The 13155-nt window shown below is 34.8% G+C and overlaps 1 protein-coding gene across 1 annotated transcript in view; it reads right to left on the bottom strand.

The window, feature by feature from the left end:
* COL21A1 (collagen type XXI alpha 1 chain) overlaps positions 1-13155 on the bottom strand; it is a 115349-nt gene that overhangs the window by 1705 nt on the left and 100489 nt on the right. Inside the window, exons 23-29 of the mRNA XM_027455081.3 lie at positions 9872-9907; positions 9133-9177; positions 6984-7016; positions 2913-3059; positions 2764-2818; positions 2264-2464; positions 455-532 (exon numbers count right to left, since the gene is read on the bottom strand). Coding sequence (XP_027310882.2) covers positions 455-532; positions 2264-2464; positions 2764-2818; positions 2913-3059; positions 6984-7016; positions 9133-9177; positions 9872-9907 — 595 coding nt within the window. The remainder of the gene's footprint in view (positions 1-454; positions 533-2263; positions 2465-2763; positions 2819-2912; positions 3060-6983; positions 7017-9132; positions 9178-9871; positions 9908-13155) is intronic.

Below are 13155 nucleotides of genomic sequence, written 5' to 3'. Positions count from 1 at the left end.
TATACTTTATGACATAATCTGGAATTACTGGGGCATGAATCAGAGTCCTCTGATTTTTATTTTTTTCCCTAGGTTAGGATCAGGCTCTAAACTCTCTTCCAAATACTCAACTTTGCATGTTGGAAGAATACTTTCCTTCTCTAAGCAATGGTTACAAGTCACATGATTATATAAGGGTTCAGTTTTCAGATAATGTCTGATTTCAAGAGCTGTTTGTTTAGAAAAGGGAATCTCAAGTACCAATTTCTACAAGACATGCCTTCTATTAAATAATGTGTTCTATGACAATTTAAAAGGCATGTATGAGATAGGCTCCAGCCATGGAAGATACATGATAATTAAGGTGTAGAAAAAATGTTCACATTTTCTTAACTATACTGATATTTGTATAAACTTTATTAAAAAAAAAAAAAAATAGCATGCACTGAATCTGCACAAATAAGCCAACTCTCACCTGGAGGTCCCGGGGGGCCTTGGATCCCAGGAACCCCAATTCCTTGATTGCCTTTTGCACCATTTTTCCCTGGCAGCCCTGTGGAGTAGCAAACTCATGTATATCTTTGCACACTAAGAATATTTTTATTAGAACAATCAGAAAGTCAACATTCGATAATATTTATTAAATAAATAAATAAATAAAGGACGTAAATATTCATTTCCTTGTAACTTGCATGGTGTACCTGAGTTCTTGATTATCCTTGCTTCCACTAAATTAAGAGCCAATTTAGCAACTAATAAGCAGGTGGCCACTGTGAATTGAGTGAATAGATGATGAGGATTTAAGAAATTTGTTAACTGTATTGCCTTTTCATTGGCAAAGCTTTTAAGAAGTTGCATGAAAACGTGTGAAGTATTCACCACAGTCTCTGTGGGATACACACTATATAGGCAATCTTCTGCAATGTAGCGCAGAATTAAATTTTTACCAAAGAAGAACTCTCTGAGAGGGGCAAAATGCTCTCTTATACCCCTGCAGCCCAATGAATTCAACTGCTTCATAAAAATAGATATCTATTTTTTCCCTTATTTAACTTTATATTTAACTTTAAGTCTGTAAATAAACCCACAGAAATCAGTTAGACTGCTTGTATGGCTGAGATACCTAAAAGTATAATCATTAGCTTCACTAATATTATTAAAAAGAAACACAAATTAAAAAAAAAAAAAAAGGAAGAAAGAAAGGAATAAATATCCTTATGAGATGAAAAGAAAAAAGAAGAAAAAAAAAAAAAACAGGAAGTAAGAGGGGTATAAAGGTGTCATATACCAAAAATCTGTCTACAGGTGGCAGACAGTAAATGATCAGCAAATAAACACAGATATTAAAATAGCTGAAATAAAGAAATTTGGAAGAAAACAAACTAGAAAGCATGGAAAATACACTGAAGTTCATATCTAAACATACCTGATTAAAAATATATATATATATAAATGCAGTTTAAAATATCTACAGGGGACTGCGAAGGAAACAAAGATCTTTGTAAAAAGATCAAAGGAAAGTATAGCAGAACTGATCACCAGTTATCTAGTTGTATTCTTGTGTTTTCTCTTCTGATATGCATACTTCAAAAGCAAAGAAACCTTTGAACCGCATCCTCAGTGTATCAGCTTTGTGATACAGACCCAGCTATTCCCTTACTGCACCGTTTTCTGCTTCCAGTTTTGAATGGGGCTGGTGCAGTCATAAAGGCCATTAGCATGGTGACATGTTGTTCTGGTTTCCGTTAGGATAGAGTTAATTTTCCTTCTAGTAGCTGGTATGGTGCTGTGCTTTGGATTTAGGCTGGGAATAATGTTGATAGCACACCGATGTTTTAGTCGTTGCAGAGCAGTGCTCAAACAGAGGACTTTCCAGCTCTTGGTGCTGCCCTGCCAGCGAGGAGGCTGGGGGTGCACAAGGAGCTGGGAGGAGACACATTCAGGACAGCTGTCCCAGGCTGACCAAAGGGATGTCCCACACCATGTGACATTATGCGGAACAATTAAAATGGGGTGGCTGGTGGGGGTTGGAGGAACTGCTGCTCAAGAATGGTTGGGCATTAGTCAGCAGGTGGTGAGCATTGTGCATCACTTGCTTTGTACATTCCATTATCATCATCACCATGATTATTATTTCTCTTCCTTTTCTGTCCTATTAAACTGTCTTTATCTCAAGCCACAAGCTTTTATATTTTTTTTTCCCCTCCCAATTATGTCTGCCATCCCACTGCAGGCGGGGGGAGAGCCAATGGCTGTATGAAACTACAACACATGCACACATTACCTCTTGTCCCACGAGCCCCAGGGCGACCCGGGACACCTGTCAGACCTGGAATACCATCATTTCCTGGCAAACCAGGAAATCCTCTTGGACCTTCAGGGCCTCTTGGACCTGGTGGCCCTGGAAGTCCCGGGGAAGCACTTTGGGACTGACAGTGGTTGCAGTTTTGTAGCCTTCCACTCTGAAGGATAGCAGGCAACTGGGCTAGGAGAATTCAAACAAAAAATTACTTAAAGTGTTGTAACAGTTAAATATAAAAATGTTTCCATACACCCACTACAACAAAACCAGTTTCCTTTCTTTAGGCAATATGGTACCTTTAGGAAACAGGATGCTAAAGTATGGAGTCTGTGGCATGGAAATGTGTTTCTACAGCAGTATGAAAACCAGTGATAAATCAGAACATACTGATCTTGCTTTCAATAAAGCATCTTTATAATTACAAGGAAACTTCTTCAGTACTTTAAACAAGGAAAGAGCAGTAAAGAGCCTTTCAAACTTACTTCTCAGTACATCTGAACACACCTGTCGAATAAATTCTTCTGAAAATTCTCGTGCCTAAATTGAACAGAGAAGAGTTATAAAAACGGAGAGCATGCATGTTTGGGGTTCTAAGGTACTCAAAATGACAAGTATGAGGTCCCATACATACAGGTTTTCCATCTGATCCAGGTGGTCCTGGGGGCCCTCTGTCTCCTGGCTGACCTCTGACACCAGGAGGTCCAACCAAACCCTGGATACCGGTTTCTCCCTTTTGTCCATTGATGCCTCGAATGCCTGGATCTCCTTTTTCACCTTTCTGGAATAAGAACCAATGAAAAGCCAATCATATCTTTACATGACATTTGGAAGCTTTGTAGCACCAAGCAAGCACATTCTGAAAAAAATCTTCACTGACAATCTTCATAAAATTAATATAATCAAGTTGTCATTGAAAATTAATTTGATACTGATTAGATCCATTTCACTAAAATGTATTTTTCACTAAAATGTATTAAGTTTTCAGATTCTTTAACATCTGTTTCAGATACAATAATTTACCAAGGACTTAAATTTCCATCTTAAAGAGACTGATTTGACTTACTAATTGATATAAACCAAAAATCTCTTCTTTATTAACATATAGAAGAAAATACTTAGTTAATTTCCCATGAAAAAGTGAGTAATTCATTACAATACATTAACATCCTTCTCAGAAGGCTGGAAAAATTACAAGTGAAATTTTGGCACCACTGAAGTTCTTGGCAAACCTCCCATGTACTGTAGCAATCAAGACTTTTACCCTACCTTAGTGTATAAGACAGAAGAAAAAATAGTTTGATTTCATTTAGGGTCTTTTGTTTTGTTGGTGGTGCTTTTTATTTTTTTAAACTTCACCTACTCTCTTTATGATTAATAGCTGCAGTCCATTTGCTTCACTGGGAAATGTTAAAATAATACTGTATATCTCTTTATCACAGCAATGGTTCTGTGTATGGGATTACCTACTGCAATAGCTCCTGTGGAGCTCCTTTCCTGTGCTGAAGCCAACAAACCTTCAGTAGAATGTAATTTGGTACATGCCCAAGATTAAAGTTAGTAAACTGTCTTTACTCCCTGATGAGTATTTTCCTTCAATTTTTTCACAGCTTCTGCATAGTGTTATCAGTAGCTTTAACATTTTCTTTCTCATTTTCCAACTGTTTTGATGGAATTATGGAAACAAGGCAACAGGATCACTATATCTGACAAACAAAACTTACTGGAGCAAACAATGGAAGTTTAAGAAGTACTTAGGCATATACATGTAATCTTCACAGACTTATGCTGATTTTTAAATTATGCTTTTAAATTACTTTATATCCTTCTGTACAGTTCTTATCAAAACATTTTACATCAGAAAAGTATATGGTTCACTCAAAGCTTTATGGATTGCTCTGAATTAGTAACAATGCCCAGAGTTCTCCAAATAAATTACTACAGGTAGCTCGATTCAGATTTGGTGTCTGCTTACTCATTTTTATGCAGGGAGCTAACAGACAGGAATTTCACCTTGCTATGTTTAGATGGTTTATATCTCAAAACCATGACATGGTTACTGATACCTAGCTGTGGAAAACAAATCAATGAAAAAGAAAGTACTCAGAACTGCATACCTGGCATCACAAAAGGACCACAGTCTGTTCAGGTTAACTAAGTTCTTCTACTGAACTCATTTAGCTTTGTTGTAAACAAAATTCAATGCCAGTGGGGCAGTGCAACCCTACTATGAAAAGCCATCACAGAAAAATATACTCAAGTGACTGGTTATCTGTGCATTTTAAGCATTCTTGTTTTTTTTTTTGTGTGTGTGGTTTTTTTGGTGTGTTTTCTTTTTGGGAGCGTGGATTTTTTTTTTGCTTCCACTATTTTTACAAGACCCACTCAAAAAATAAAAGGTGTTAAAAGAAAGGGGGCAGTTTTTCCTCATAACAACCAGACAAGTGAGAAAAAAACTTGACAGATGTCAATAAAATGCCTAAGAGACTGCTAGAAAGATGCTCCACCACTAAGGTACCAAGCATGAATTGAACAGCTGTCTATATCCTCCTCCCTTTATAGAAGTTATATGCTAATTCAGAACTGATTTGTTCCAGGGTAACTGTATTTTACTTTTTTGTTATTGTCAACTTGAATATTATAGTCACAGAGATTTGATATTCTAGTTACCACCAGATAGATTTGTACTTGTTCATTTCTATTACACGACTGCAAAGGTTTTTACACTTCACAGCTATTTTTAAAATACCCTCAAAGGGCCAGCAAGGCTCAGGGATAAACATACAGAGCATATGTAGCTAGCTGCCTGTGGCTATACCAGAAGCTGTACGTGTTGGGATCTGAAAATAATGTCGTTCATGTAGCCAGTTGTTTGTTTTAATTTCAATTACTTTTACAGCTATGGGTTATGTTTACACAGCAACATCTGACTTGCAAGTTGATTTATTTGGAATTAAATGTTAAAAGGGCTAGAAAGCATTAAGAACCAGTGAACTATTGTGAAAATTGCAACTATTGTAGAAAAAACATCACAGGAAAAAATGCTGCCAAAAAATCAAATGAAACTGCTGAGGGAACATTTTCTGCAGTGCATCACGGTTTTGTAATGTTCAGCCACATCTCATGTGTGGCCTTGTTTATCGACCCTTGCTATTGGCAAAGAAAATCAATAAAAAGGAAAAAAAAGCTCAGTAAATGCTGAGAATTACAGCCTGAAGAAACTTTTTATTAAATCAGGCTGTAACAAATGACAAAATATTTTATAAAAACAGAAGATAAACTAGTTTTATAGGTCTGATAAGTAAACACCATGACACCACTGTATCTTAATGTACAGTAAGAATATTATTGAAAGGATTTTTCAGAATTTTACCATGATTTAAAACATTTAAAGAGGCTACTGCCTCTTTAGGGTGTTACACAAGTAACACCTTAGCAATTTTGGCTACAATTCAGAAAGCACCTATAAGCAAAACTGCAATTTTAAGTATTTCATAGAACCACTGTAGCATATAGGACAATTTAAATATTTGATGGCACACGATCTTTGAGGAATATATACAATTATTGATATGCAACACTACTTTAATGAAAAAGGGTTGAACAAAGACAACTCTAGGTAAAGCTGGAGCAGGATGATATTAATGAGACAGCATGCACCCTGATTTCACTAAGTATGAATCAAAAATAACTAAAAAAATTAATCTTTTAAGTACCAACACTCAAAACAATGTGCAAAACAAAAACTGAAAGGTCTGACCATAAATATATCTACAGTAGTCAAAAAAAAATAAAAAAAAAGATAAGAAAAAGAGATGGGACTTCTAAAAATAACCCAGAGACCAAGAGATTTAGTTTCTGCCAGACAAGTTCAAGTGGGCTTCCATTTATGCCCCTCAAGTTTCAGGCTGAGTTGGAAATCATTCCTGTGTAAACGTGGTAGCAGAGAGAAAGAAGTCTGCCTTGCATTTTCTGAGTCAGTCTTAAAGACAGAATCCTCTAAAAAATAAAATCTTTTTATATGCTTCACCATTCCTTTTCATTACTTTTATTGAAATAAAGGCACACAAAGAAATCTCACTGGTCAAGTTCAAAATTACGATAAATAGTACAGATGTGGAAGCCCTTGTCACAGACTTTTAAGGAAGCTAAAAATACAGTCTGGGTATCACCACAGTTCAAAAGGTTTTAGACAGATTTCTGATTGACATTAAATGCAACATTTTGGATCTATAGCTTACATGCCCCTAATTTGTTGACTGCCAAAATCAGTGAAGGTACATAAGAAGGATCTTTGTTATGTATTGTGCTCCATATTTTTGCATTGGCTGCTGCTGAAGGTAAAATATTGAAAAAGAAAGATCATTCTGATGTATTTTGTAACTTCTGATTTTCCAAAAGTTAGATTTTTTTTCGTCCTACTGTTTGCCTTCTTCAGCCAGCTCCTTTTCTGACTTTTTTATTCTCTTAAATGTGTATTTGGCTTTACTTTTTTAAATTTTGCATTTCATGAAATACGCATTTTGCTGTCTGGTGTCTTTTAACTAATAGTTATTTCTGTTCTATTTTCTGATATTTTCAAATAATTTCTGTTGCTTATGTATGTGAGTATGGAAATAATACTTTAAACATATGTTTTACAGAACACAATTTGCAGAAACAAATATAATAATTTTATAATACTCTTTCATTACAAAATACATACCTCTCCTTGTTCTCCATTCAATCCTTCTATTCCCTTCAGGGATTAATTTAAAAAAAAAAAAAAAAAAAAAAAGGAAGAAGCAAGTTGAGCCAAGTTACTTGGAATAAAAAAAATATATTTTTTTCCCTTTGCTTTCAATAATTAATCACAAAAGTTAATTTTTAAAGATTCTGTGATTTCTATTTGTATAAAAAAACAAATTGTATATAAGAATTAAAAATGTATATCATGGTGAATCAACATTTTAGTAATACCCTTTTGGTATACGGTATTAAAGGAACTTGGAATTGTATCATACATATCATATACCATGTATTTTATTAGTGTAGAAGTAGCATATATAGACTAAATCTTACTTACTCTACAAAAGACAAAAGGAATAAAGTTTTTTGCGCTAGCAAAAGGAAACTTTGTTTTGTGCATGCTTAATACTGTCTTACAAGAGAGAAATCAAGCTCAGAGCCTTTGAATACCAACTGAGTTTAGAAGCCAGATTTTGCATGTTGGCATGTTTGCATGGTGCCTTTCCTGCCAAATGGTTCAATGGTGTTATTGATCATTAAATGCCATGCAAGCTGGCAGCTTAGCGCAGGTTTTTTCACTTTGCTGATGGACTCTTAGGGACAAGAGAATCTGTATTATATCTTGGAGGAGCCCTGAGGGCTTTAGAAACCTTGGAAGGACCTAGTACTGTCTAACAAAATATTTGAATGACTGATTTTTTGGTTGCTGGCCAAACTAGATAAGCGTGGGAAACAATTTTAGACTAGCCCTGTATTATTTTTTCAGTTTTCTCCACATAAAATAAAATAAAATAAAATGAAGCAAGCAACAGCTACTCAGCTGTATTGTTCTATCTGAAAAATAAGTGGTTTTTTTTGTTTGTTTGTTTTTGTTTGTTTTGCCTTATAATTAAAATAATACGTGACCCATGGAAATGGGTCTATTATTTGCAAAGGTATAGACCAGAAAGTTTAATTTGTAGAATGTCAGAATATGACATTGCTTTTTGTTAAAAAAAGACACTGGCCTTTTAGTTTAAACTATTTCATTTTAAAAATTTTTGCTCAGCTTTATTACCAGACTCCTGTCAAGCTACATACCCCTGAGAGTGATAAAACCAAGCTAACATACAATCTAGACCTCCTGCCCATGCTCCACTGGAATCAGCTCCTTCTGGCTAGACAGACAGCTGTATCAATGTCGTAATTCTGAAAAAACAGCTGTGACTTCCTTCCAAGTCTAGTTTTAGATACGTACCTCTGACAAATACTTTTCTGTTTAGACATGACATAGATTATGTAGTTAACAAGCATTTATAAATACTAACAGTTATTTTCTGTGGAATAACAAGATAGCCAACTATGACACAATCAGAATACATTGGCTCAGAATTGAAAGAAAAGAGAAATAACTGGGTCTCACTGATTTGCAGCTGAAACAGGAAACATCTGTAATTTATGTGCACAGAACATGTCAATAATGACTCTCATTATTGAGAGTCATTACTACTGGGGGTAATAAACTACGTGAAAGTGTAGCATGGTACACACAATCTTAACACCTCAAGCATCACTCTTACAACTTTTCACAAAGGCCACTTTGTGCTGTTATCTGTTTTATATTACTTGTAACTGTTTGATGAAAATTTTCCATAACGAACGCTTTCATAAAATAATACAGGAAAATGAACTTCCAGTCTGTTTTCCAAGATATAATATTCCTGAGCCACAGAAACATAGGCTCCAGGATTTCAACCTCCTTTTCAGAGTGGATCTAGCTAGAGCAGGCTGCCCAATGCTGTGTCCAGCCAGGTTCTGCCACAACCTCTGTAAGCAGCCTGTTCCAGTGTTTGACCCACCCTTGCAGCAAAATATTTTCCCATTGATCAAATTGGAATTTCCTGCACTGCAATTCAAGTCCATTTCCTCTTGTCCTTCCCTATGTGCATCTTCTCTACTTTTATTGTATCTGTTATATTTAAAATACTTAAGGTGGTTAAGAGGTAATTAACACAACTACATAATCATGTTCTACATAAATATATTTTACACAACAAAAAAATGAATACTTATGCTGATGAAAATAATCTTAAGAAACATACATGAATGATAGCTGTCATGAACTAGGATTATCATTTTGACAGTACCTGTAAGCCTGGATTTCCTTGTCTTCCTTTCTCTCCTTTTCGTCCCTTCAGAAAAGAAGAAGCATGTTTTCTTAAAATGTATATTTATTTGGGAGAAATAATTAAACTATCAAAAATATCACAAAGACAAAAGAACTGGGCCCAATCAATCTAAAATTTACTCTTCAAGAACTCAGAGCAGAACCAGTACAGATAGATAGACACAATATCTGTTCTGAAAACACACAAGTTAGGATATGAGTAGTGATAGTATCATCACCTTTTCTTGTAGATATTTCCATGACTTTTAGATAAGGAGGAGGAAAGTGACACCGCTTATAATAGTAGTATAATATTATTATAGTAGGCAGAGGCCAGGTGGCATTAGCGATTACAAGGATTTATGTGGTGCCGTGGTGACTGGAGCAGGCAGGGATAGAGCCTGTCCCAGGTTGGTGGGTCCTGTCCCTGTGCCCCAGATCAGCAATACAACCAATATGCCCAAGCCTGCGTCATCTCTGGAGCCACACAAGGTCTGCACCAAATGCCATCACAGCCTGCTCAGCCCAAAAAATGCAGCTGGAGATTCATACAGGGCATACCGGGTAGTTTTGTTTGAAGAAGATTTAGGGCTAAGTGCTTCTACTCTTCTTCAATCAAAATTCTTGTAGAGCTTAATTAAAAAAATAATCCTAATTAACTACTAGCACTTTTATTAAGTGTTATCAGATGATTTTGACTAGAAAAAAAGTTGATGTACCTGGATACCACTTTCACCCTGGCTTCCTTTGTCCCCCTGTAAAATATTAGAAGAAAAGTCTCCATTTAACATGATTCATCTCCAAGAACTGTTTTAATTTAATGCAGTAAATACAAGGGAAGCATCTAATAGCCTCTATTTGTATTGAATGAAAACAAATGTATCCCCATGTACACAAACACTGAAAAAAAATACAGAAAGTTATAATAAGAAGAGAATCTGCCATAGAAAGAGTTGTCACAAGGAAAATTAGATGCTCATATAACAAGTTAAATGGCAAACCCAGAAGGAGCTCATCTACTGAATGTATGGGAGGGGAAAGGACACAGAGGGGAAGGAAGGGCAGTACTTCCGAAGGGTTAAATTTCATTTGGATGCTAACCACTAAGTGTGCTTGCCTTTGCCCACAGAGAATAGAGTATAAATAATTTCTGTAATGTACTATAAACCCATTGATTGCAGAAGTTATATATGACAAGGCAAAAAAATTGTTTTTCTTTCTAATCAGAAAAAAAATATTATATTTGAATTTAACCAAAACTTTGTAGAGACTAAGTTCCACCCACTTCTTTTGTCTTTGATTGAAATGTTTATAGTAAGTTAACATTCATGTGGGTAACTGGTAACCAGATGGTGCAAATGACACTATAAAAGGCAGGTACCTAGGTTTATCAAGTTGTCTGACCACCATCTAATTGTCAATGGAGAGAATCAGTCTGCTCTTGAAAACTATGCCAATTAATGATAGAGGTATGTAATCCCAGAATGTGCCTCTCTCTCATCAATGACTGAAAAGAAAAAAGTTATGGGAGACCTCTTAAATTAGAGTGACTACTTAAATAGACACAAAATAAAATGGTGGGCTGAGAATGCAGCATCTCATAAAACAAAAGACAGATCAGGGGAGAGGGCAGGGAGGCAAAATTGCATTAAAAAAAAAAAAAAAAAAAAAAAAAAGAATGTTTAGTTAAATGTTAAACAGTAGCATAAAGGAGATTTTGGCCAGGGTAAATATTTTCCTAATTGAAAATCCCACAAGAATGTATTTATGCCAGTTGTTGTATTGTACTTGAATGTAAAATATTTGGTTTCGCTTCAAGTTTAAAATGAGCTATAGCTGAAGGGCTTCACTTTTATTGTTGAATGCCCAAACTGCACTGGATAATTCAAGACTGTCATACTTCCAACTTGTAACTCCAGTTAACAAGCAAAACATTTTTCTGACTTCCATCTTCATAAAAAAATGGGTAAGAATTACCCATTGCAAGAATTACCATCTTCACTCTAAAATTTAGAGACTTTCCATAAATTTTAACAAAATCTGCCTTCTTAAAATCAGTGTTAATGTCTTGATCCGTGACCCTGAGATACTGAAACCGAGCATATATTGATAATGAAACTCATTAAACTATTCTTATGACACTAGCTCGACACCAGTCACTCTTGGGCTTCAGTGCATTCTGAAAGACTGTATTAAGCCAGGAAATCTTTGCCCTTATGTGTTCTGGAAAATCATCCTTCAAAAGGGGCTCCTTGACATTGCTGGTACTGCTATACACATGTTATCATTTTTATTTTTGACTAACTGCTTACTTCTATCTGACACCCTACCTGAACTTCCTTTGACTTTAAAGGACCTCCTGTTTATTCTGAAATCTGTAATTCAGATATGTAATGGAGAAATCTTTAATCTTTAAGTTGAGTCTTCAGCATTTCCTGGGGAATAGTACTAGGCTTCCAAAATATGTGTCAGATACATCACTTAGATATACTCCATTTATTTTTATTTAAAAAAAACTTGATACATAAAAATGTAAAGCTATTGTTAAACCTGTTCAAATATAATTTTAAATTAATTTATTAATTTAAACTAATTCTAAAACTTTAAATTTGGACTGATAGCAAATATGGAAGCATTTTTAGCCTTGACAACTTGTTGCTTAAATAAATACCTAGTCTGAAAGGTTTCATGTAAAGCTTGTTAGTCATAATAAGCCATACCTTCAGGAAACAAGCCTGTTACATATCAGATAACTTACATTCCCCCCCCCAAAAAAAAAAAAAACAAAAACAAAAAACACAACAGCATAACATTAAAAGAAGCTTTATATTTGTATATGCCAAATAATAATTAAAAAAAATAATAAATCTTTAGCTGACCTGCCATGTTCTCCCTTAAAAATAGAACAAAATACTGAAAGCAATAGCAGTACTTACTATCTTGCAAAGCAATGAAACATTTATTTTTCAGGACACACATTGTTGCTTTTAAAGTGTCCAGAATAAAGAAATCCTAATCAAAATTTAACCTATAAATATAATGGATACAAATAAGAACTTCAGTTACAATTTGAATTAATTGATTTGCAGCAATAAAGTCAGTAATTTGACTTCAATCAATTTTAAACCACAAGAAAGCTCTTTAACCCTGAAATCTCCCAAAATCATGCTTTGAAGATCACAAGAACAGCTGTTCCCAGCTGTTTCAAATATACATCAAGTATTTCCTTCACATCTATTTGCTTAATAGCATATGTAAAGGGTAAATTCTTGGTATTTCTCTCCTTGGCTGAGTTACATAGAAGAAAGGTGCCATCCTGAAAAAAAGAACATCATTTAGAAAACACAACTTTAAGTTCTTTGTTATCCACAGGGCATGAAAACTGATTTTCAATTACTACTAATGTTCAGGTTCTTAAATCCAATTCCACAGACAATGCATAGCTGATTTTTCATCAAGAGATTCATTTCGCACTCCAGTACATTCTGAGAGTTACAACAAGAGATTCTACAGGTATTTTAAAACTGGAAATATTCTGTAGGCTTTCCAGCTTCCAGTCAAATAAAAAGTTTTGTGTTAATGGCTAAGATGAAACTGAGAAGTTTCAAAAACACATAAGATTTTTAGAATGACATCTTATAGAACAAAATCTCAAGGAAAGGACTTATTGTAATGTTAATTACAGGTTTTAACATGCAAAAAAATGTATACTTGAATTTCCAAATGTACCAAAGAACAACATTGCCTATAATCTTTTCAACTGGGGACCCCTTAAAGACTCCTTAATATGTTTGTCAGAAAATCCTATACAGCTACACTTTAAAAATAAAGGTTAATATTCAGAAATTCAAACATAAATAATAAAATTTTATGATGTGTTCACAAAGCAGTTCTTTAGCAATGAAGAATATCAGCAATAACCATGTCTATAACAGTGTTTGATTGATGGGAGGTTGCGCCAAGCAATGGTGAGATCCTGAAGGCATGATCTACCTGAGAACTC

Source organism: Anas platyrhynchos, chromosome 3 (genome assembly GCF_047663525.1).
Source record: "Anas platyrhynchos isolate ZD024472 breed Pekin duck chromosome 3, IASCAAS_PekinDuck_T2T, whole genome shotgun sequence".
Classification (NCBI taxonomy): domain Eukaryota; kingdom Metazoa; phylum Chordata; class Aves; order Anseriformes; family Anatidae; genus Anas; species Anas platyrhynchos.
Note: the sequence above shows the minus strand (reverse complement) of the source record. Positions and strands in the feature narration are given on the sequence as shown.